This window comes from Bacillus rossius, chromosome 12, assembly GCF_032445375.1.
Source record: "Bacillus rossius redtenbacheri isolate Brsri chromosome 12, Brsri_v3, whole genome shotgun sequence".
NCBI classification, from domain to species: domain Eukaryota; kingdom Metazoa; phylum Arthropoda; class Insecta; order Phasmatodea; family Bacillidae; genus Bacillus; species Bacillus rossius.
The window spans coordinates 27566426-27589416 of record NC_086339.1 but is presented as its reverse complement, the minus strand read 5'-3'; the positions used below and the strand labels follow the sequence as shown (position 1 = coordinate 27589416).

At 36.2% G+C, this 22991-nt stretch overlaps 1 protein-coding gene across 1 annotated transcript; it reads right to left on the bottom strand.

Moving 5' to 3' along the window:
- Positions 1-9049: 9049 nt before the first annotated feature.
- LOC134537760 (chymotrypsinogen A-like) lies at positions 9050-22548 on the bottom strand. Its single transcript, XM_063378537.1, has 7 exons — positions 22349-22548; positions 19287-19449; positions 17078-17252; positions 14829-14995; positions 12595-12693; positions 11153-11292; positions 9050-9333 (listed from the first exon to the last, which is right to left on the bottom strand). The coding sequence occupies exons 1-7, from the start codon at positions 22391-22393 to the stop codon at positions 9160-9162; spliced, it is 963 nt and encodes a 320-aa protein (XP_063234607.1). The 5' UTR covers positions 22394-22548; the 3' UTR covers positions 9050-9159.
- Between the last annotated feature and the right edge of the window lie 443 nt (positions 22549-22991).

Below are 22991 nucleotides of genomic sequence, written 5' to 3'. Positions count from 1 at the left end.
TGTAACGTATGAAAGGGTAAAGGAAATGTTGTTCAAAGACACAGTTTTGCACTGAGAAAACACGATTATTAAGAAACACGAAGAGTTCAAACAATTTTGAAACAATAATAATAAAAATATAGAAATGAACATTCACTTTCTGCTTTATTTTTTACTTGTAACATTATTATTTTTGGTTTGTTTTAAGTTAGGAATTTAATCAGCCTGAATGCACAAAAGAATTTATTCTGTTTAGGTATCTTGGCATTCGAAGTTAAGCCGCAACGCAGTAGTAGTGCGTACCAACGTTTTGCCCTGCATTGAAGCAAGCATCTTTAAGTTTAAGAATCAACTGAGCTGATAAGTGGTAATGCTACTTATATGTGCCATCCAAGTGTCTTCTTCAGTTAGCCAATCACGAGAGGCTTCCTGAAGAAGACTCCTGGAAAGTAAACACACAACCCTACCACCTCCGAAATTTTAGTTAATACTCAACCCTGACGATGGTATTGGAATGCAAAGTGAAACGTCGTTACACAACATGTGCTAACGTGGCTGACACTTGATTGCCAAGGTTTCTTATCAGACAACAGTTGCGAACGCCTGTAATCTACGGTATACACTGATTTTTAACATTAGGAATATTAAAACAAATTATATCCAGCTTTAAATATTAGTTACTTGAATATAAATTACTGAACTGAAGACACCACTAAAACTGTAAGCCTGCTGCTAGTTCATCTCTATTTAAACTTATCCTATACTAAGTTTTCAAATAAAAATGTTGAAATTAAGAAATAAAGTGAGCTTCGTACACAACAATTTTATTACTGTATCTTTTGAGTGACATTTAGGTGCCGGAGTGAATTAAACAGTTTTATGTTCATGGATTAAAAATCTTAAAATCACGAAGAAGAAAATAAATAAATATTGAATTTAAATTTCAGTTCAGGACACGTGATAACTGAAAAAATGCCTTCGTTGCGTTGGCTTTAAAGATTTTTAGTTTCACCACCTTGCTGGCCAATTAAAACACATTTGTGGTGAAAGCACGCCAGGATATTTTCTACAAAACCCTTTAGAATACACTTTTAACTAGGTCAAAAATATACATTTATCTGCAAATGATGCAATTCAGTCCCTTATTCCTCCCGATCCCCTGGTATACATGTGGCATAGCCGCTACCGAAAAATTTCAATTCCAGTGAATGAAATGATCTTCGTTGATCTTTCCGTGGTAGTGCTTGAAATACGTGGGTGTCACGATGATTGAGTAGAAAGCCGACCTTCATAGCGTAGTCGGATGTACACTGGTTTACGGTGCGAGGGGTTCTGGGTTCGAGTCCCGCATAAGGCCTAGGCGTAAAATTTGTGTTTACATTGGTCATTAATTTGTCGAAGTCAGTGAAACTGTCTCACGAAATTGTCAAAGTTTAAGAAATATTTCGTAAATAAAAATGGGGGATGTTTGGCTGACTTGTGATGAAAGTCACGAGCCAGCCAAACATTTGAAAAATTGAAAGAAAAAAAAATTGGTTAGCTTACCAGCCCGCAAGTAACTTATCTAACAAGACATCTAATCCCTAATATAATTTCCTTTGACCATCTAACACCACTCACGAACATGTTATCTAGCCCGCCAAAATAGTTGCAAGTACATCTTCAACATTTGCCACACACCAGCATTAAATTACACTATGGTAAAATCTTAATGTCTTGTTTAATCGTGTAGATTTTTCTTGTACTAAATAACTTCAACCATTAAAAAAAAAGAATGTTCTCGACGCCTGCATGGTATCAAAAAACTGGACCTCAATACACGGAAATAAATTTTTATGCTAAAATTCATATCGCTCCGTATACAGCATTTAGTGGGAGTGATTTCGTGAATGCAACGGAAGTAGCATAGAACGGAAATGTGTAACAACTACGCTGCTGCCATCTGTGATGGATGGCCCAAACCAAAGTTCACAGAGACAAAGGTAAACAATATAGTATCTGTTTGGTGGATTCTAACGAGTTGGGCAGTTCTTGAATAAAACTCCTTCTTGAAAATCAGGTCCAAAGCCGGGGTTTAGTATTTTTTTCAAGTCTTTTTCGCGGTTATTCGGAACCGTTTCATTATATAGTTTAAAATTACGGTCTGCAAAGGGCATGGTTTGATAGTTGACGTAGATGCTCCGGCAGCCAGTTCTAGTGATAGTTAGGAAACTATTTGTGATTGGTGTTCATAAATTTATCTGAAAACACTATATTCCTTTACACTAATAGAAAGTACAGTAAATTTAAGGCCTTTTCAGCGAAGAATCTACCTTAAATAAACTAACAGTTCTTCGTAATTTCAAATAACTGAAAATTCATAGAAAATAAGCCGTATATTGATTTCAGAGTTATATGTTGCGTTTAAAAAAAATAAACACACACTTGCGACAAAAGAAGAGTGTTGTTAACAAGTTTTTGAAAGGTTTTGTTGATACTTCAAGAATATTCTTTTGGATTCATGTTCAAAGAAAGTGAACCAAGTGTCCGTGAATTCACCAAGATGGCCATAAACTTACGACGATCCCTGGATAATTTGTAACCAGTGTTCTTCGTAAATTGAAGGTGAAAATTTTTAATATTGTATTTATCCCACTCGGTATTATTTTGAAGAATTCTATGTTAAACTACGTATCCGAGTTTCGAATTAAATGTGTATTTGCAACATGAGAACACATTAATTTGCTCATTATCGAGGTTAGATTTTTACACATCACTGGTTAGTACAAAAAGACTCGCTCACATTTTTTTTTCCAATTTCTCGTATTTAATAATATTTCAAGGCTATTTATGTGAATATTACACGATCCCCCACTTTTTCTGTTACCTTTTAGCATATATCTACTATGTGGAATATAGTGAATATATAAAGTTGTGCGAGTGATAGTAATTATGAACACTTAGGATACTTTTTAATACATTATATTGCTAAATTAAAATCTGTTGAAGATATTTATGACTGTACTACAAATTAAAGAGAGGTATCATGTTAAAATTTACAGAAATAGTCCTTGCATGAAGGTGTTGCCATAAAAATTTAATTATCAAGTCGTCATGAAATTCTCCAAAATTTTAAAGGAGCAAGTAAGTATAAAACAATTTAAACAAACCTTTAACTTCATGTACATTGAAAATCATTGCTTCATAATAGTTTTTTATATGATGAGATTATAAATCAAATAGGTAAAAACCGCTCGGTTTTAACGTTATCATCATTTATCAGTCTATATACTTTAAAGAACCGATAACCAGGAATCCCATTTTATAATTGTACCTCTATCCCACATCCTGCCATTTCCCAACATCTTCAATGACAAATTTTTGTAAAATATAATACAGAAGAATGATGGACGAAAAATAATTTCGTCAAACCTGCATGGAAAATGTTTACAAAAAGAGTTTCTCTATTTATTTACATTATTCATTTTCCAGTAGTTATTTGAGAAATATGTCATCAAATTTATTTTAACAATATTTTACTAAATTTTATTAAACATGTGAAGTCTAAATACCATTAAATAATTCATGAGTAGAGGATAGTGATAACTATTTGGTTGTTGGTATGCCTATTGTAATTACAGTGACAGGCTATGTTTTTAGCAGTGTATTATGGATAAAACTAGTCTTCCTACGCATTAAAAGTTGTACACACGCCTATTTAAAAATTGATCAAATCAATTATTAAGAAACCTAAAGCGTAAAACATATTAAAATTAATACCATGATAAATTTAAAAAAATAATAAAGTGTACTTTGCTCATGATGTGTCAGGCAAAATTCACACTAATAAAATCCTAATAATCTATATTAGACTTCAAAGTTAAGCTGCGTTGCAGTTGTATAGAAAACCAGTAAATTAGTTATGTATTTAGTTTTTAGTAGTCATATCCTTTATGAAGGATTTATAACAATTATGTATGAACGTTATTAAATTTTTGAATGGTATTTTAGTCTTTGCAATATTTTGAAGTCAAGTATTCTCTATTTTATTCGTAATACATTTTTATTTGACACCCTTTTATTTTTTCTTAGCTTATTGACTGTAGAAAAATAAGTATTTATAAATTGCAAGTCAACCAAGAGACATCAAATTGATATTTTATCTAAATTTGATATTTTCATAATGACAACTAGTTTGGAGCTGTGAAACGCGTTGAAGAAGTTTTGCAGTAATGGTTTATGTTTCTAAGAAGTGTCAATATGTTAAAAATTAATTTGGTTTTTAACGTTATTATATAAATTTGTGAATGTATACGAATTTGTAAAGGATCATAATATGATTGTTCGGTTTCGCTTTGATTCTTCCTAGTACTTTGTTTCATTTAGAACAAACGAGACGTCGTTAGATGGAACCAAACAACGGAACCTTCGGTTGGAAAATAGTTATATTCTAGACGTGCTATAAGCTATACGTGTTTTACGAAGGGTTTAGAAATATATATTTGTCAAACATTTCGAAGCTTTATTTGAAGAAAAATTGTTTGCGAAATTTCACCAGAAATACTGGTAGAACAAATACTTCTACTGTAAGAATATTTTCTTCGATTTAATTATTTTAAGAGTTATATATTGATGTTAAATGTTTCCAGCTTAACAAAAACTTCTGCTTCTGAAATATATTGAAATTGAATTATTTATCTGTGTGTAATAATTTGGAAGAAACAGAATCTATAAATCCAACCTTGCTACAAGCTGCATCGCTGATGCTGCTTTGGGGACTTCATTCATCTGCGAAGACACCCTGGTCATCCGTACAGTCGTCACTTCACCTGGGGATCGTAGACATTGCTAAAACTATTTCGTGTATCTCTCCAAAACCAAATTAACTTAATTGGTCGGCTAATGTACTTATATAGAACCTCAGGTAAGATGAGGCCTGAATACTGATTAGAAAATTGTTAGTCGTGAAGTATTTGAATCCATTTAAGGCCTTGTTGTTTGTGCTGAGAATTACCGTAGATCTCTTAAGTATGAGAGCAAGATGTGATGGCGAAAAATAAAACTGTACATGGAGATGGATTTTCTCCAAAGGTCTGAGATATAACAATTCCAAAAAGTGTATTATTATTTTAACAATAATACATTACAAGGTCATTAATAAGCTCTTTGAAAGATTCTTGCATTGGAAAAGATTTATTTGAAACTACTTCGTCGACATACACCACTGATGGTTTTACAAATGTCTGTTTGATTTTGTGGCTGGGTTCGTTTACGCGTCCTGTGTTGTCATACTTTTGTCCAGATTACCTGTTAAGTTTATTTGGTTTCGTTTGTCGCTTTGTTTCACAAGGTTGTTGTTTGTCTCTATATGCTGTCCTTGATGCAGCTATCTCGTCGTCAACCCTCTGTGTTTGTCTCTGCTGTCGTTGTGTTGTCCAGAATATCGATTTATATTCATCTCTGGATACGATTGCGCGCGCTGTGTAGTTGTGTTTCCCAGATTGTCTATTAAGTATCATCTTTGAGTTTGTCTGTTGGTGCTGGGTCTTCAAGGTTGCGGTTTTTCTGTATTTACTGTCCTTGTTACAACTGACTCGTCGTGTTCAGCACACTGTGTTTATCTATACTGTAATTACTATAGTTTTTTCTGACTTAATACCGTCAATATTTTTCTCGGCATTTAAAAGTTGTCATCTGCTATTATTGGCACCATTGAACATAGAATATATTTTTTAATATATGTTACAGGCACAATTGATGGTGACGGGATCGAATTTTGAAGATCTTACGAATTTCCCTGCAATTCGTGTTAGAGTTGCACATTATGCAAAATATTATTTTGGAGTACAAATTATAAATTGCATTAAAATTACACACGCATTGCATTTAAGTGTTAGTGTAAGGTTAAAGCAAGTTTTCCTTTCGACACATATTTACACCTAATTCTTATTTTATATTTATATCGTGGCTTCTCTAGCCGTGGGAAAATCACCGTTCATCTACATCTCTGCAAAGCATCTAACCCACGCAACCAAAGAAGAAGACGCCAGAGACGTCACTTAAAGTAAAAGCTCAAAATCCGTTTTTGTTATGGTAAGAGAAAAATATTTGAATTAGAAAGATACTGGAAATAAACACTTAACACGAGCATTCAAATTATTAGTGCTTGCCAAAGTTATTATACTTATCAAGAATAAGTAACCAAATAAATCATAAATATGCGTTTATTTCCAGCATTATAAGAAGCTGTTCTAACTGGTCCTTTAAGACTGCAAAAAATAAATTAAGGTGATTGAAAATAGCAAAATGGTAATTTTACTTCGATGAGGTAGCAATTTTATCTCCACCGATGTAGGTGCATTTTTACAACTACATGTGTTGTAATGTGTTTAACCTTGTGCACAAGTAAAAATACATTTGAAATTGAAAAAAATACAATCGCTATGATCGCTATGAATTGTTATTCCGTGGTATGTGTAAATTTACCACGAATGCCAGATAATATTACTGCATCATAGATTAAATATACACAAACAATGAACATGTTTATTTTAACTACTTCCAATTTTTTAAGCTTATATCTTATAAAAATCTATTAATACTGTAGAGCGATTTTTAATTGTATCACCGTTAATTAATGAAGAAATCACTTCTTGTAATCAGAGTGAAATATCGTCGGAAACCTCTGGACAATCGTGCACACAAAAAAAATCACTAAATGTTAAGAATATCAATTTCGTAACTGAATGTAATTTTTCCATGATAAATAAAATAAAATACATCGTACCTTCACATATTATGGGTAGTATAGGGTAGATGATCCGAGCTAGGTTTCGGGGTTTGGTGCCTGAGGTGCCAACTACCATCGCGTATTAGACGTCATGGTGCCATCTTAGCTGACCTTGACCTTAACCTTTATTCTTGACCTTCAATAATGGCCAAAACATTTTCCCTATATGACTCAAAAATAGGCCAAAATTAGCCACGTTCGCCAAAATGAGCCAAAATTTCCAGTTTTTATGGAAAAAATTTCACCAAAAATCTACCAGAAATGTATGCATCAGAATTAAATATGGCACCCTTCAGCAGATGACAACAAGTGGAAGTAACGATAATTGCAATGTTCGGGGAGTGGGAAATTCGATTTAAAGATGGCGGATCCAAAATGGCCGGCTGGGTCGAGGTCAATATCGTCCAAGATGGCCGCCGTGATGTCACAATCTAAGGCGGCGGACATCAGCTCCCGACCCCCGAGCAATGAACCATCCCAGTTCCGCTGTTAACATACTACTAACTCTCCCAAACGCAGTGGCGTACCAGGCAATCCAATAGCATATAAAGCAATTCTATTCTATTTCTCATTTCTAGCAACTGAGTAGAGTTTCGTTTTGTTTGACCACCACCGGGAATCAATTCCGGCTCTTGTGGGTAGGATTCAGTTATCTGACCTCTTAACCAACATGGCCCCTGTTTGGATTTTACGTGTCCATTTAAAAATGTTGGTAAACATTTTTTCAATCTATTGTGAAGTGTTAGTGCCACAGGCAACAGTATATGCTTCCTTTCACTTCCTATTACCTCCTCAATGTGGAGTATGGGATAGTTATTAATAAACTAGTGATTTTAATGTGTTTTGTTTAATGATTTGTTTAATATTAATATTTAATGGTGGTAATGTAAAAAATTTTAATAAGTAAAAATGGTATCGATACTTTTGTAGTGTACAGAAACGCGAAGATGCATAGAGGATGTTTGTGTGGAAATATATATTGTATTTTAGGACTAAAAATAATGAGTAAGCATAAATGGAGTTTTCACTATTTTTATTCATGAATCCTGGTTCCTTTTTTTTATTAAAGTTGTATGTGAAGTTGCATTTTCTGCTGCTGATACGCCTGAAGTCATATGCCGATACGCAGCGATTGTGTCAAGGTGCTAAGATTTTTATGCAATTATGTTTATACGCATATCAAAATATCAGGACAATAACTCACTCAAATTCACTCAATAAGCAATTGGAAATTTTTAAAAGTTCCAAAAGTATGTTCTGATTATTCTGTTTATCAGATTAATATCCTAACATTATATTTGAGACTACAAAAAATCATTTTATAAATGAAAACTGATTCGTCATTATCATAAATCATCATAACAATTTGTATAATTCCACCTTAAAACTGAAAGAGTAAATATGATTCTTGGCACGTAATTGTTACCATGAAGTTGACGTATTCAATACGTATTCAATATCAAAACATATCCAAATCTGACTCTCTAAAGAAGCTGTAGTCCAATTTTGTCAGAACTGAAAACGACGTGTTTTGGTAGTATACATTAAAATTACTTTTAAAAATTGTATAGAAGAAGCCGAAAAAAAATAAGTCATTGAGGTTAGTAATGCTATAAAAAATACTGTAAAAAATTTTCATTTGTTACATATTTAAATAAAAAACATGGTAACATAATTATATTTTATTTAATGAGTTTTTTTGTGTTTTGAATATACAATATTGGTTGTCTGTAAAGTCGGTTTACGGACGATAGATTAACGTGACGTCATAACAAAACATTGATGAAATGATTGCATACTTTTATGAATAAAATTGAATCATTTTTATTGAATTATCACTATTTCGTATGGATAAAAAGGAGTGAAATGAAATCTACAATTTAATTGATAAATTTACTTTTATTTGCACTCATTAATTCAAATATGTTTATTACTTTAACGAAGAGATTATTTTAACTATAACTTTTATACAGGTTTGCTATTTAACGTCTTCCAATCTGTGTTATTCTGTCAAGGATAGGACGATGATAGGAAAAGTAGGAAACGAATGGGAGTGTTTCAAGTTTAATGTGCCTCGAAAAAAGTCAAATCGATGGTTGTTCCAATCGAGTGGAAGAGAGATAAATGCGGCGCAAGCGTCCAATGAGCGTAAAGGGGGCACAGCGTAACGGGACGATGTGCGTAACGGGACACTTTTTTCGTGCGTGCAGCCGGCGTTCATCGATTCATTAGACTTTGTCACGTCAAAATACGGTAAAAGATTTTCATTTGTTACATATTTAAATTTAAAAAAAAAACACGGTAGCTTAATTATTTTTTATTTGATGATTTTTTTTTTTTTTTGTGTTTTGAATATATAAAAAAGACAAGCTTCTCGGAGCGACGGAGATTCCACACGGGAGGTTGTTGGCTCAGGCGCGGACGGCGACGCCCGTGTTGGAGGAGATCCAGGCCAGGTACTTGCTGGTCCGCACGTACACCGCCGGGAAGTTGGCGGGGCAGTCCTCCACGCCGAAGGACACGGCCCCCACCAGCGTGTACTTGTCGTCAGCCTCCCTCACGACCAGGGGACCGCCGCTGTCGCCCTGCGAGGCGCACACACACACGACGAGGGTCAGTCGTCAGCTCCGGGCCGATTGCGGCAAATTTAATATTGAACTCGTGTGAATCAAAAAGCTCATGTATCGTAGCTACGCTGAAGATGATATATTTTGACAGATTCTCTATCAGAGTAAAGATATTTCATCTTCTGTAATATTCTCCAAATATAAGGTATAAGTAATATAGCTGTTGAGCTGTTACCTTGATGAATTAAATTGTTTAATTACTCAAGTCATTCGGAATCGGTGCTTGAACTTGAAATGTTCACTTTGCCAATAGCTTGAGTGAAGTAAAATGTGATTTTGATAGAAGAATATAATAAATTTCAGTAAATGAGAATAGTCACTTTTAAACAGACTACACACCTACACCTACATCCAGGTAACAAAATCCAGGTAACCGAGGACAGTAAGTCTTGGAGGAGTGGCGGGTTACCCAGCATGGTACGTGCCACATAATGCGTGCATGTATGTACGTATATATTTACTATAAATTGATCAGAAATTCTCATGTGCAATTACATTAAAACAACTGTATTGCTAAAGAAAAATATTTCGGCAAAGCCTACAGGCGTACGTATATTTTCGACGTACCTGGAAATATTTTTTAGGAACTTCCATAAACTCCTGGAACATTTTTAAGAACTTAATGTAGCCGACATAACATCCAATATTTTCACCAATATTAAAAAAAATAGTTTTAACTATTTTCTCATACCTATTCCATGCAGCGAAAATATTTTGAATTTTTTTAACTTAATGTATCCAGAATTTAATGTCTTGACGAATTTCATATTATGCCTACTAAGTATTGCAATTTTTTTTTCAATTTTTTTAGGCATTGTAAACAGGAGTTTATGTGATTTTATTTAGATATTCACTATCACAAAAGGATGTACCAAATTTCAAATACCTATTATAAATATTTTTTGTTAATAAAACCCCCGGGGAATATGAACGAAGTGAAAATGTTTTAAGTTTTGTTTCACTAAGTTAAAAACTATCTCCGAATAAACTTACAAGAGCTATAAGAAATTTTGATAATTTTAATATGAATTCAAAATAAATTTACGATGATTTTCCAATTTTTTATATACATATTTCTTCATAAGGCGGGAAAAGGAAAAACTTTAAATAGACCTTGCATATAGCTAAATATAATTATTCGGGTAATGTGAAATTGTATTGTAAACCATATTAAATAAGAAAAAGGGCGTGTTTTCCCATTTTTTTATATTTATTAACTTGCGTAGTAAAATAATTAGGTAAGTATGATGTTATTTACCTTAAGTAAATCTGCGAACACACTTAAATTGGGAAGGGGGACAATAAATTTGGTATATACTCAGTATTAATTAAATTTGTTTTTATATAACCACTTCTATCACTCCTGCAACTATTTAATAAATAAAGCGTTGAAAATGCACAAATAACATTTTATTGCATTAAGTTATTTTGTTAATTATATTTTTGATTTTATCTAATTATTTACGTACAATGTTACAAGACTAGTACTGTTCTGAAACTTGCGAGATTGAAGCCACGATTGCCAAGCTCTAAATTAATCATTTAACTACGTGTCATCATCATAAAACTTGTGGAGTGAATCTCGATCCCAAAGGGTTCATTTCGCTTTCCCGTGTTTTCCAAAATAACCACAAGCAATTGCAATTATGGTTACTTTGTACAGGTTCCTGTACATAGACTCATATCCTGGTATGGGACCTAGTGTGTTGACAGTCTCCAATGATCTCACTCTCCATGGGACGTTCATCGAAAGTAGAAATAAAGTCGATAGACTTACATTACAAGGGCTTCTCCCATTGGCACCGGTGCTGCAGACTTGGCCGGCTTGGATAATACTGCCGAAAATTCGAGCGCACGCAGTGTTTGCTATTATTTCCACGCTGGCGTACATCAGTGCTCCTGATACCTCGTTGTTTGCTGCAAAAAAAAAACAACAGATTTATGAATTTAAAAATAAAACATTTCAAGCTTAAGGGCCCCGCCTGCCTGGTGCGTAGTGCTTCACACAAAACTACGCGATTTCAAAACTACTCTAGATATCCGAGTGAGGTATGTTTAAGAAAAGCATTTAGGGATTTTCTGAGGGCCGAAAGTAATTTTGATACCTGATTAATTTATTAAACTCTATGTTTATAAGAGTTAAAAGAGTAAGTTTTAGGCATAAAACAATCGGTACAGATTCTTGAAAGCACTTAAGGTACTTGATTTACAACTTTTTCTTCATTTCTCTGCCATTTAATGTTACGAGCCCGGCTCAAATTTCACAGTTGTCCTATGGACGACGAGAAAACTGCGCGCCAGTTCAGAGCCTTGCGCTTAGAGGCGACACCACGCTAGAAGCACCAGCGAACGTCGCACTTATCTCCCGCCTCAAAACAATTCAGCAAACTTATGAATAATTATTATTTTTTTGGAAGAAAAAAAAATTATCAAACTCATATTTGTTTATGCTTTCACAAACTGAGTATCATGTTGGTTGGAATGACTTTCAAATTATGAAACTACGTCGTTTCATTCGTGGTGTTGTTGGAAAAAAAATTGGTAAAGCCCAGTTTCTGAAATCTGGTGTTTTGTAAATAAACAAGGCGAAGAACGGTTTGTTTGTCCAGAAGAAGTCAGGAAGAGCTGAGCGTATTTTTATCGTGAATGTATCTGTCAGACATTTAAAATGTTTGTCAAGCACAATTTTGTCTCATTGTCGACGGTAAAAATTTTGTAACTGTTTCTGTAAGTCAATAATTTATTTCCAGTAACGCCACGGTACGAATTTTGGATATCATCTTTTGAGTTGCTTTGCAAATGTTAAAGAATTTAATTCGAGTAACATTTCGAGGCTAGAACTCAGGCTAGTAGTGAGATGTTAAATTTCTCTAGCGTGGTGAACATAACTTATGTACTGTTTTAAACAGGGGCGCAACAACAGGGGGGGCAAGGGTTTTTGCCCCCCACCCCCCTCTGAAACCTTGAAGTGGGGGCAAACGGGGGCAAAGAAAGTGCTGTGTACTCAATTTTTAGATAGTAAAACTGCTTAAATTGCACCATTTTCCACCTTGAAATACAAATTTTCCCGGATCCCCCGCTTCAATCGATCGGGTATCGATGATTCTTTATAGAAAGCTTTATTGCCCCCCCCCCCCCCCCTTTGAAAATTTAGTTCTTGCACCCCTGGTTTCAAAACTGCTGTGTTGTAACGGACAGATTGAAAGGAGCCGTGCTTACTGCTGCTGATACGCCCGAAGCCGCTGATCACGGCAGCTGATCCGGCGAAGGTGGTGCTGGCCTGGGCTTCACGGGGCAGTCTCACCGCGTTGATGTGATCTGCGAATTGTGGAGAAGACAGTGAGTTCTGTGATCTGCGAATTGTTGAGAAGACAGTGAGTTCTGTAACTTTGAAACCTATCATACATACTTGTTTTACCGTCACATATTTGTTTTTGACACACAACATTTAATAAAAAATAATTCTCGGCTCTCGGTTTCTTTGTGTGATGGTTAATTTTTTTTTCCCCCAAAAATTTTTAATTTGTTTGTTTCAACAGGCAGTTATTTGTTTACCTCTTCTGATTTACCTAACTGCAAAGAATCCAATGTGATTAATTTAATGATTATAATTATTACACAAAATCCATGTAAATTTTCTACTAAAAAACATTGGTGTCATTATTGATTTTTCCTCCATTGTATCCAATTTTTCGTACCCTAATAAAAGTGATTAAGGTAAAATTTTGTAAAATGACTTTCCATTCATTGTAAATTTTAAAAAATTACGATATACTATGTTTAAAAGTCCATTACCTGTAAGTTTTATTGTTTTTTACCAATGAGTCATCGCAATTGTAAAACATCTACCTTACATTCGAATGTGATTGTAGGTCCTAGATCACGAACCCATGTCTTGGTTTTCCGTCGTTTACTGAAAATTCTTCCATTCTAATATTGGCATGGTTTGAGTACAAACTACAACGGCAGGAGGTACCTTCACAAGTGAACTGTTTTTTGTGCAGTGTGTTTCCGTCTCTTTTAAACTCATCGGCTGAAAGACGTACAACCAGATTATTTTTAAAAAGAAAAAATATATATTTAAAAATGTTTTGTTGACTGAAACTTTTACAGATATACGTTTACAAAGACGAACTGAAACACACACACTCTCACTCTCTAAAAATAAGTGGGTGGGGGGTGGATATTTTGGTGGCCTCGTGAGGTTCAAGCAGAAATTAATTGTTCTTTAATGTATATCGATAATATAATAATTAAAAACCATTTTTCTTGGTCATACGCCTTTGCGGGACTTACACTGTATTATCAAAGAACTCAAAAATTGAGGTAGATATTTCTTTGTCCATTCTTGAGGTCCCTCTGTGACATACAGTATAAACCAGAAACGTGTGTGTTCAGATTTTTTTTTAAAAATTGGTTGTCTGTAAAGTTGGTTTACGGACAATAGTTTAACGTGACAACGTCATAACAAAAAATTCATGAAATGATTGTATACTTTTATGAATAAAATTGAATAATTTTTTATTGAATTATCACTATTTTGTTTGGATACAAAGAAGTAGTGAAATTAAATCTACAATTTAATTGATAAATTTACTTTTATTTGCACTCATTAATTGAAATATGTTTATTACTTTAACGAAGAGATTATTTTAAATAGAACTTTTATACATGTTCGCTATTTAACTTATTCCAATCTGTGTTATTCTGTTGAGGACAGGACGACGACGGGAAAAGTAGGAAACTAATGGGAGTGTTTCAAGTTTAATGTGCCTCGAAAAAGTCCAAATCGACGGTTGTTCCAAATCGAGTGGAAGAGAGATATAGATGCGGCGCAAGCGTACAATGAGCGTAACGGGACAATGTGCGTAACGGGACGAAGTGCGTAAACGGGACACTTTTTTTTCCGTGCGTGCAGCCGGGGGCGTTCATCGATTTAATCAGACGTTGTCGCGTCAATGAAGAACGCCCCGTGTTGCATCAGTCGTGCCGTCCGGTGCGAGGATGATACCTTTGAATATATATACTGTATATAAGTCGCGAGTGGATAGGATTTACTCCACGTTTTACAGAAGCGTATGACGAGCAGCTTGGGAACTTCACCGCTGCAGTGCGCTGCCGTAACGCCCTGTATCGTCTTAGTTGTTATTTACACGTTAGAGCGCAGCACTGTCGCCCGCTGTCATTCCCCGTACCCCCCATCCATCATTCACTGCAGCTCAAGGTCGTTCAGCGGGAGGGGGAAGGGGTGTCTGAAGAGTTGGACACTTGTCCGCTAGGGACCACCACAAGTCGATGCCCTAGAGATGGTGGCGATTGCGGCGGTGAATTAACCAACTACCTCAAAACCGTATTAGAAATTTTAACCTGGGCTGGCGACTTCTATACAGTATATATATTCAAAGATGATACAGAGCCGGAGAAGGCGCGACGACGCGGCGTGCGGGACTCACCTCCGAGCGCGACGGCGGACGACAGCCTCAGGACGCCGATGTCGTTCTGGTGGGTCTTCTCGTCGTAGCCGGAGTGGCTGACCGCCTGCCTGGCGGCCTGCGAGACTGCCCCCGCCTGGTGCGAGGTCATGCTGGTCGAGCCCAAGGTCACGCTGAAGCTGCTGATCCTGCGGACGCGAATTTCCCATTTCCCCAAGTTGCACTTCCAGGAGGCGCCTCGTCGAATATATCGCCACCTGAGTATTGGAGTGTTCCATGTCCACTTTTTTAGGGTTTTTTTTTATGCTATAGACACGAAATTAATATTAGTATTCATTTGTACTATATCCACACACGTCCACACGCACATAAAAAATGTTTGTTCTTAATTTAATACCAATATTATTTTGTTCTATGCCATGATATTCATAGTTATTTGAACTTCCAAATGATTATATCTCAGTTCCGACTTCAATGGACATGGAACACTCAAATTCTCAGGCGACGATATGTGGACCGGCGCAAAATATTCTTGTCGTGGCATGCAACTGAAATTTGGGCAGTGTCTTATAACACTATATACGGCGGAAAAAATTATGATGAATGTGTGATTCAAGTCCCTTTGTGTGCTTTCAAGAATCTGCACTGGGTATTTCATGCCTAAACAATCATTCTTAAAACACACATTTTAGCTTTTTTTTTTACTCGTATATAAAATCCCGAAAACGAAATACGGACACAGAACTACTCATCCGCCCTCAAGAGTTAATCTAAATGATTTTCGTAGACATACAATCCTCTGATAGGCAAGGGCCTTAATACGTGTTTATTTTCACTAACTTCATAAATTAAAAGAAAAACCATGAAGTACAAAAGGAAAGGACTACAGTTCACTCTCATCATATATATATATATATATATATATATATATATATATATATATATAATGAGAGTGAATTTTCACGATGCGCACGCACTGCGAAACGAAATTTCCTCCCTGGATGAAAAAAATATCTATATGGCTACATTCATAATAAAATGTTACGTATAAATAAAACTTTACATATGTGCCTTTCAATCTCTCACTTTAGTGATTGATACTGAATTACTCGGTCGAGTTCATTCAAAACTATTTTTTATTGAAAATATTACCAACTTATGGAAAGTTTATTTATAAAATGTCAAATAAAAGAACAATTTTATTAAAATTATCTGGAAATAAATTTAGCACTACTAATGGTGTACCGATGCCAAAAAATTTATTTTTATTTTTATTTTAAAAGGAGATAAAAAAAGGGAAATACTGATGTTCATAATATGGATTTTCATAGGTTAATTTATATACTATTGTTATTCTATTTTTTACATGTTTGTTGACTTTTTTCGCATAAAGTCTTCATAACTGGATAACAATTATTGATAAAAAAATGTTTAAAAATTAAAAAAAAAAGTTTTTAAAAAAACTACTGGAACATGTAGAGAAGGTAGGTATTATTAAATACAAAAATAAATAAATAAATTTTAATTAACATTCACTTTTGTTAGACAGAGCTAAACTTGCATAAGGTATTTCCCTTACATTAGATGCACCAATATCCAAATATCACATAAATTTATTTATTTATTATATCGACTTATTTTACGTGGCTAATTTTGGCTTTTGGCTAGTTGTGGCTTATTTTATGTCAAGTAAAGCATGGTTGAATGTTTGTACATTATGATAGACCACGATACCAATATTTTATCGATATAATTCGATCGATGTATCGAAAGAACGATGGTATCGGCGCGTTGGCAAGTTTGTCCATCCCCCAGCTACAGGACGTGCTGAAACTTCGGACACAACCAGCGCGGTGCGCGTCATCTGACCTAAAAGTCATATCTCCTAAACGTCACTTGACCTAAAATTTAAAATAATCCTTCAGTCATTTGACCTAAAAGTCATTTGAGCTAAAAGTCATTTGCCCTAAAAGTCATATCTCCTAAACGTCACTTGACCTAAAAGTCAGTTGCCCTAAAAGTCAGTTGCCCTTAAAGTCATATCTCCTAAACGTCACTTGACCTAAAAGTCACTCGGCCTAAAAGTCAGTTGCCCTAAAAGTAATTCGACCTAACAGGCATTCAGCCGAAATTCATTTTAGGTCGAATGACTTTAGGGCAAGTGGAGTGTACTCAACCAGCGTTCCCACGAGAGGATCGGCAGGCCTGGTGGGAATAATGTGCCGTCGCCAGGAACGCCGAGTGAACGCGGGCTGGGGAATCTCGCTCACCCTTGCACGCAGTGGGCGGCCGTGAGCACCCACTCGCTGGAGATGAGCGAGCCGCCGCACAGGCTGGTTCCTCCCAGGATGATCATCGCCTGCCAGGGGAACTGCCCCAGGGCAGCGGCCGTGCCGGCGATGATGCGCTCCTCCTCGTGTTTCACGTACGCCTTCCCGGCATCCTCTGCGCACACGTCGCAGTCACGCCTCCAGCACTCTTTGCGGACTCACAACAAAAAAATAAAAATATTGTGCACGTGGAGTCCGCGTGTTACGCAGAGCCGGCGCGTCCATACAGGCGAACTAGGCAACCGCCCAGGGCGCCAAGTAGCTGGGGGCGGCGCAGCACGACACATAACAGCTGACATAATATTCTTAACGATTATTGAAACTAGATGAAAATAGATTTTTGCAACAGTTTGGAATGTTTATATTGATATAAGTAATTAAAGTCCACGGTGACCTGTTTATGATTTGTAATAAGTAAAAAAGTAAAAAAAAAAAAAACAAGCCTGCTAACATTTGATTGTTGACAAAATCTTAGGCTTACCGTGATGTATTGTGAGGCAAGGAAAATTTTTTTTTTGGGGTGTCCGGCCGGTGGTGGGGGGAGGGGGCATTAAGGTTTTTTCGCATAGGGCGCCAATTTACCTTGCACCGGCCCTGGTGTTACGTATGCTCTCGCACTACGTGCATGATGACGTCTCCGTGGCGCCTAACCGCTAACTAACCTATACTTTCGACTTCTGTTACGAGCCAAGGCTCTGAAATCAAATGTACTTCGTTATAATATCCTGCATTTAATCTTTGTGTGTCATTAAGGGCATGTGTTTCTGGATGAATAAATGTCTGACACACTGCACACCTCTGTTTTCCATTTCATCCCGTGTGCCCCTCGCGTTAGACACGAGAGGTTACACACGCACGACAGAAGTGAAATTTCTTTCTTTTTCAGGTATTTATCGAGATCAACTGTTTTCATTTTCAATCAAACTTTCCACGTAAAAATTAATGAAAATTATGAAAGCAATTTCTCAGATCAGTAACTCTCTATTTTCCACACGAATAAATAAATAGTACATTATTTAAATTAAATAAAATAAATATGGCAGCTCCAAATCGTTAGACGTTAACGAAAACTGAGAAGTAGACAAAACACAAGCAGTGTTATTTCTGCCTCTTCCCTGCCGTCTCCCCTTCCGGCCGCTACAACCAGCATAGAGCATGTTCCACTACATACCTATGCCCTTCCCCTTGCCGTCTTCCCATTCAACGACTAGCGCATGCGTTGGAGTGGCGTCGCCGCTGACGCACTCTCCTCTACCGGTTTCCCCCACCACGAACCTAACTATTCCCCTCATGCGATCGGAATTTTTGTAACTCTCGAAAATTGTTGGCCTCTCAGTACGGAAGTTTAATTTCAAAATATATGCCAGGACATGGCAGTATGCGACGTGGTTGAAGTCAATTTCCTTTCTTAACATCGGCATACTGCGAAGCCCGAAATATTGCGGATTGTGATGCTTGCACTGAAATATTTTTTTAAGGGAAACCCTTGGAAACTCTGTTTCCAACGATATCACTTGTAAAAAAATACAAGGCTGAGTTTTGTACCTATTTTGGCAATTTTACAAGGCGCTACCTTGCAGTTCTACAAGTGATATCGTTGGCAAACTGAGTTTACAAGGTATTTCCTTGTAAAAGTACTAATAGTTTTTACAATGTGATCACACCTGATAATAGTTTATAAGTATTAAACAGGATTTTAGTCGTTTAAAACTGTTACTTTCGTGTAAAACAGTCATTATAACTGATTCCCCAACACCAAAAATATAATTTCACGCAATTTTTTGGTAGTACCGAAAATATGGCACACACAAAATTCTTCTTTAATTAAAATTTTTAGATGTTACCTGATTTCGGTCTTGAATGTTACCAACTGTAAACTATCTGACAAAATATGGGCCTTCTTAGGTAGAATCTCACTTAACGTATATGTCAGTTGCTTAGTTAAAGTTTTTTTTCTTTGTCTTTTTCCCTGAACACTTGCTCTTTTGCCTAGGGTAGTTTGATTTTATTTTAGAGGTGAAAGTATACTTACTAAATCTCTTCAGAAGAAGTGGAAATCGTGATGGGTGTCTTACATTTATGAATTTAATGCTCTGTCATAATTTTTGGTTTGCAAAATATGTGCTTCGCATCTTGTGCAGTCTCTCACCAGGTTGCGGGACTGTCCCCAGCACGAGTCCAGTGGTGTTCTCTGGAGTGTCGGCCTCGGCGGCGGCGTAGATGGCCTCCCACTCCTCCGCGGTGTGGCGGGGGTTCGGGGTCACGTACTTGTGGACGAACTGCAGGTCTGACAAGTCCGCCACGGACTTGGCCTGCAAGCACAGCAGCAAACACGCTCACACATGTATAAACACATTTTTGACGTGACAACGTCTAATAAATCGATGAACGCCGGCTGCACGCACGAAAAAAAAGTGTCCCTTTACGCACATTGTCCCGTTACGCTGTGTCCCGTTACGCTTATTGTACGCTTGCGCCGCATCTATCTCTCTTCCACTCGATTGGAACAACCATCGATTTGACTTTTTCGAGGCACATTAAACTTGAAACACTCCCATTCGTTTAAATAGCAAACATGTATAAAAATTTATAGTTAAAATAATATCTTCGTTAAAGTAATAAACATATTTGAATTAATGAGTGCAAATAAAAGTGAATTTATCAATTAAATTGTAGATTTCATTTCACTCCTTTGTATCCATTCAAAATAGTGATAATTCAATAAAAATGATTCAATTTTATTCATAAAAATATACAATATTTTTCATCAATGTTTGGTTATGACTTTGTCACGTTAAACTATCGTCCGTAAACCGACTTTACAGGCAACCTTATTTATTTAACTTTCTAATATCCCAACAATCAAAAACATACCATCTAATCACACTAATTTCTGACGGATTTTTTGTCTACATTATTTTCTATTTTTCATTACTAGTTGTGTCAAGGGGATTTTTTTTTTCGCGAAAAATTATTTTTGCGCTTAAGGTTGCATAAATTTACACCTGCGCCAGCGGTTGTTTCCTTGTGATTAGCGGCCGTTCACAAGAGAAAACATTGTCCCATCTGGCCAGGCCTTTCAGGACTTATTTGCGTCCGTACTGGATGGATATGATTGGCGTGCTGACACTAGACATGGGTCTGGAATATCCCAGCTAACCACGAAACACAGACCAATGCATACAAAATTTTAACACACATTGCGGTAGCCAAAGTGCTACTGTGGTATTCAATGTGACCATCTTATTTACCCATACATGATTCTACTATCTGGGAGTTGAATACACCTTCTTAATAGAGATCTAAATAATTAATGTTATTTTGAGAGCGTGGAATGCATATCATACACTTTAACTGTGTAATCATTAGAATGCGGGTAGATCTGATACGCCCCAAAGAAAAAGGCACTAATAACAACACACAAAAAAATCGAAATGATCCTATCACATGTAATCCGGTCAGAAGGTAAAATATATCTGCAGCTAATAGATGGAGACACAGCAATTTCGTGGATTCATTTGGGGTCAGGCTAAAATTAGCAGTCCTCTGTATTCTTTACCCAAATATTCTTTCCTACTGGTTGATTTCTTATTGTGGTACCACTCCTTTTTGAGGTGGGTCCACGTTATTCGGTCTGTCTTCTGCTGTTTGTTGATTGGGACACACTCATTGAGGAGAGTGAAGAAACAATTGTGATCCAATCACTAAAGCAATGCAGTGTATAACTGTTTACAAACTACCTTAAGCATAATGAATCCTCGGAATTTCCGGGTATCTACATACTAATGGACGATAGGCACAGACTTGTTTGTGTACAACTGTGTGGGTTTCATCTTAGTAAAGAAAATAACACGAATTTCACAGGTCTGTCTCTACCTAGTAATCGTACATGTAAATCAGTTGGCTTTCAGGGTGTTATTCACTATTTCAAACTGAATTTTTTATTATTATTTTCGCTTTACAAATTATTTTTCAGTGCTTTTCCGTAACAGTTTCTCAAGAGCCTTCAATGGGTTACTCCGATGAAAAATGCTACATACATAATACGTATTAAAAATAAAAACTGCAGTTTTATAGGGCAACTAGCTGCCTGACCCGGCTTCGCACGGCTATACTAATGGAAAAAAATTAAGCCACATCTCCCATTTACAGTAATGGTAAATAAAAAAAATTCAGTGAAAATTCATTACATTGCTGTATAATGTACCGGAGAGAAAATTAATAGCGCCATGGTTTCCCGACTCGTGCACGCAACGTACAACTGATGTACCCGTACTTCGCTACGGCAGTCTACAGGCAGATCACTCTTGCGCCGCTCATTATACATGCCCCTCCTTGTGGGTACGCCACTGCCGCGCGATGCCCGTTGCCATGGAGACGCAGAAGGCATGAACAATGCAAAATACTGTTCTCATGCAGACAAAGTACCCACTGTTGCCTGGTTTTAACCACCCATGGGATCTAATTTTCGGAAAATGTCATCCTGCGTAACATAAGGTACATTACTGTGAAGTTTCAAGTCTGTAATATATGTATACATATATATAGGCTACTTGAAAAAAAGGGAAAATTTTGATATTTAAAGTACCCGCCAAAATTTCAACGGTGATGAGGACTGCACTAACAATGAAATAGTCGTTGCCATAGAGACGAATGAAGCATCAACAAAGCAACAGCCGTTGCCATGGTGATTTCCTACAAAAAACTGGAAATTTTGATATATTACGCCCCCGAAACTCCCCTTGGGATCAGATTTCCGCAGAATCCGTTCTTAGTGAGCGTCTACATCACAAAATGAGTAACTATGCTAAATTTCAAGTCAATCGGGTGTATAGTTTTAGAGATCTCGTGATGAGTGAGTCAGTGAGTGGTATTTTATCCCCTTGGGGGTAGAATTAATCAAAATCCTTTCTTAGCGGATGCCTACGTAATAACATCTACCTGCATGCCTAATTTCAGCCCGATCCGTCCAGTGGTTTGGGCTGTGCGTTGATAGATCACTATGTCAGTCAGTCACCTTTGAGTGATATATATAGAAGATGTCTTTTTTTACGTTAATGTGTGCTTTAATCAATTTTTATTCTAAAGAAAAATATTTCATTAGTAAGGATTTTTTGTATGTGAACCAAAAATAAAAAGAAATATTCATGTTATTATCAGGTTTAATAATAAAATAACGTTTAGGGTAACTAACTCCAGAGTTTTCTTTACCTGCGCAGCTGCTACGAAGAGCACCACGGACAGAAGAACCTTCATGATCTAAACCAATGAGGGAATTAGATTAAGATCTTTATTTACCAAGACATTTATATAAGCAGGTCTTTCATGTGATGCGTATCATTATTTCAAGGTAAAATTAAAAAAATATATATATAAATGATATATTCCTCAGATACCTGCCAATCAACTGTGGCATTGTCTGTGTATCATTAATGCTATCACTTATTTTAACAATTTTTTTCTAAATTATTTAAGGTAAATGAACAATGTAACACTTGACCTATGATAATCCGTTTCCTCTATCTAATCTTAACACTCTTGGTCATAATAATTCAAGATAAAAGATAGAGATCATATGTTGAAATGAGGCGTCCAATGAGGCAAGGGGGAAGCACCACTGAAGGTTGCCACCCAATCTCTGGCATGGCTTGCTGTTCATACGCACAAGTTCAGCACTTAAATGTGCCATCATACTGAGACAGCGCGACACAAAGCACAAACTTATAGGCTCGATATACTACTTAAAACAAAACCTATCAATAAAATCAAACAAATTCCATGTACAATTGTATGATATTTAAGGTAGTAGTAGTTCAATAAGAATTTTGCAAGCACAAATTTGGAATTCTGAACA

What these genes read in the sequence shown, in the direction of transcription:
- LOC134537760 (XM_063378537.1), bottom strand. Translation starts at nt 22,393, where the DNA reads ATGAAGGTTCTTCTGTCCGTGGTGCTCTTCGTAGCAGCTGCGCAG. An exon ending in CTTCGGGCGTATCAGCAGCA is followed by an intron (nt 11,293 to 12,594) that starts GTAAGCACGGCT and finishes TTTTTTTTGCAG; the next exon opens with CAAACAACGAGGTATCAGGA. An exon ending in ATGGGAGAAGCCCTTGTAAT is followed by an intron (nt 9,334 to 11,152) that starts GTAAGTCTATCG and finishes TGCGCCTCGCAG; the next exon opens with GGCGACAGCGGCGGTCCCCT.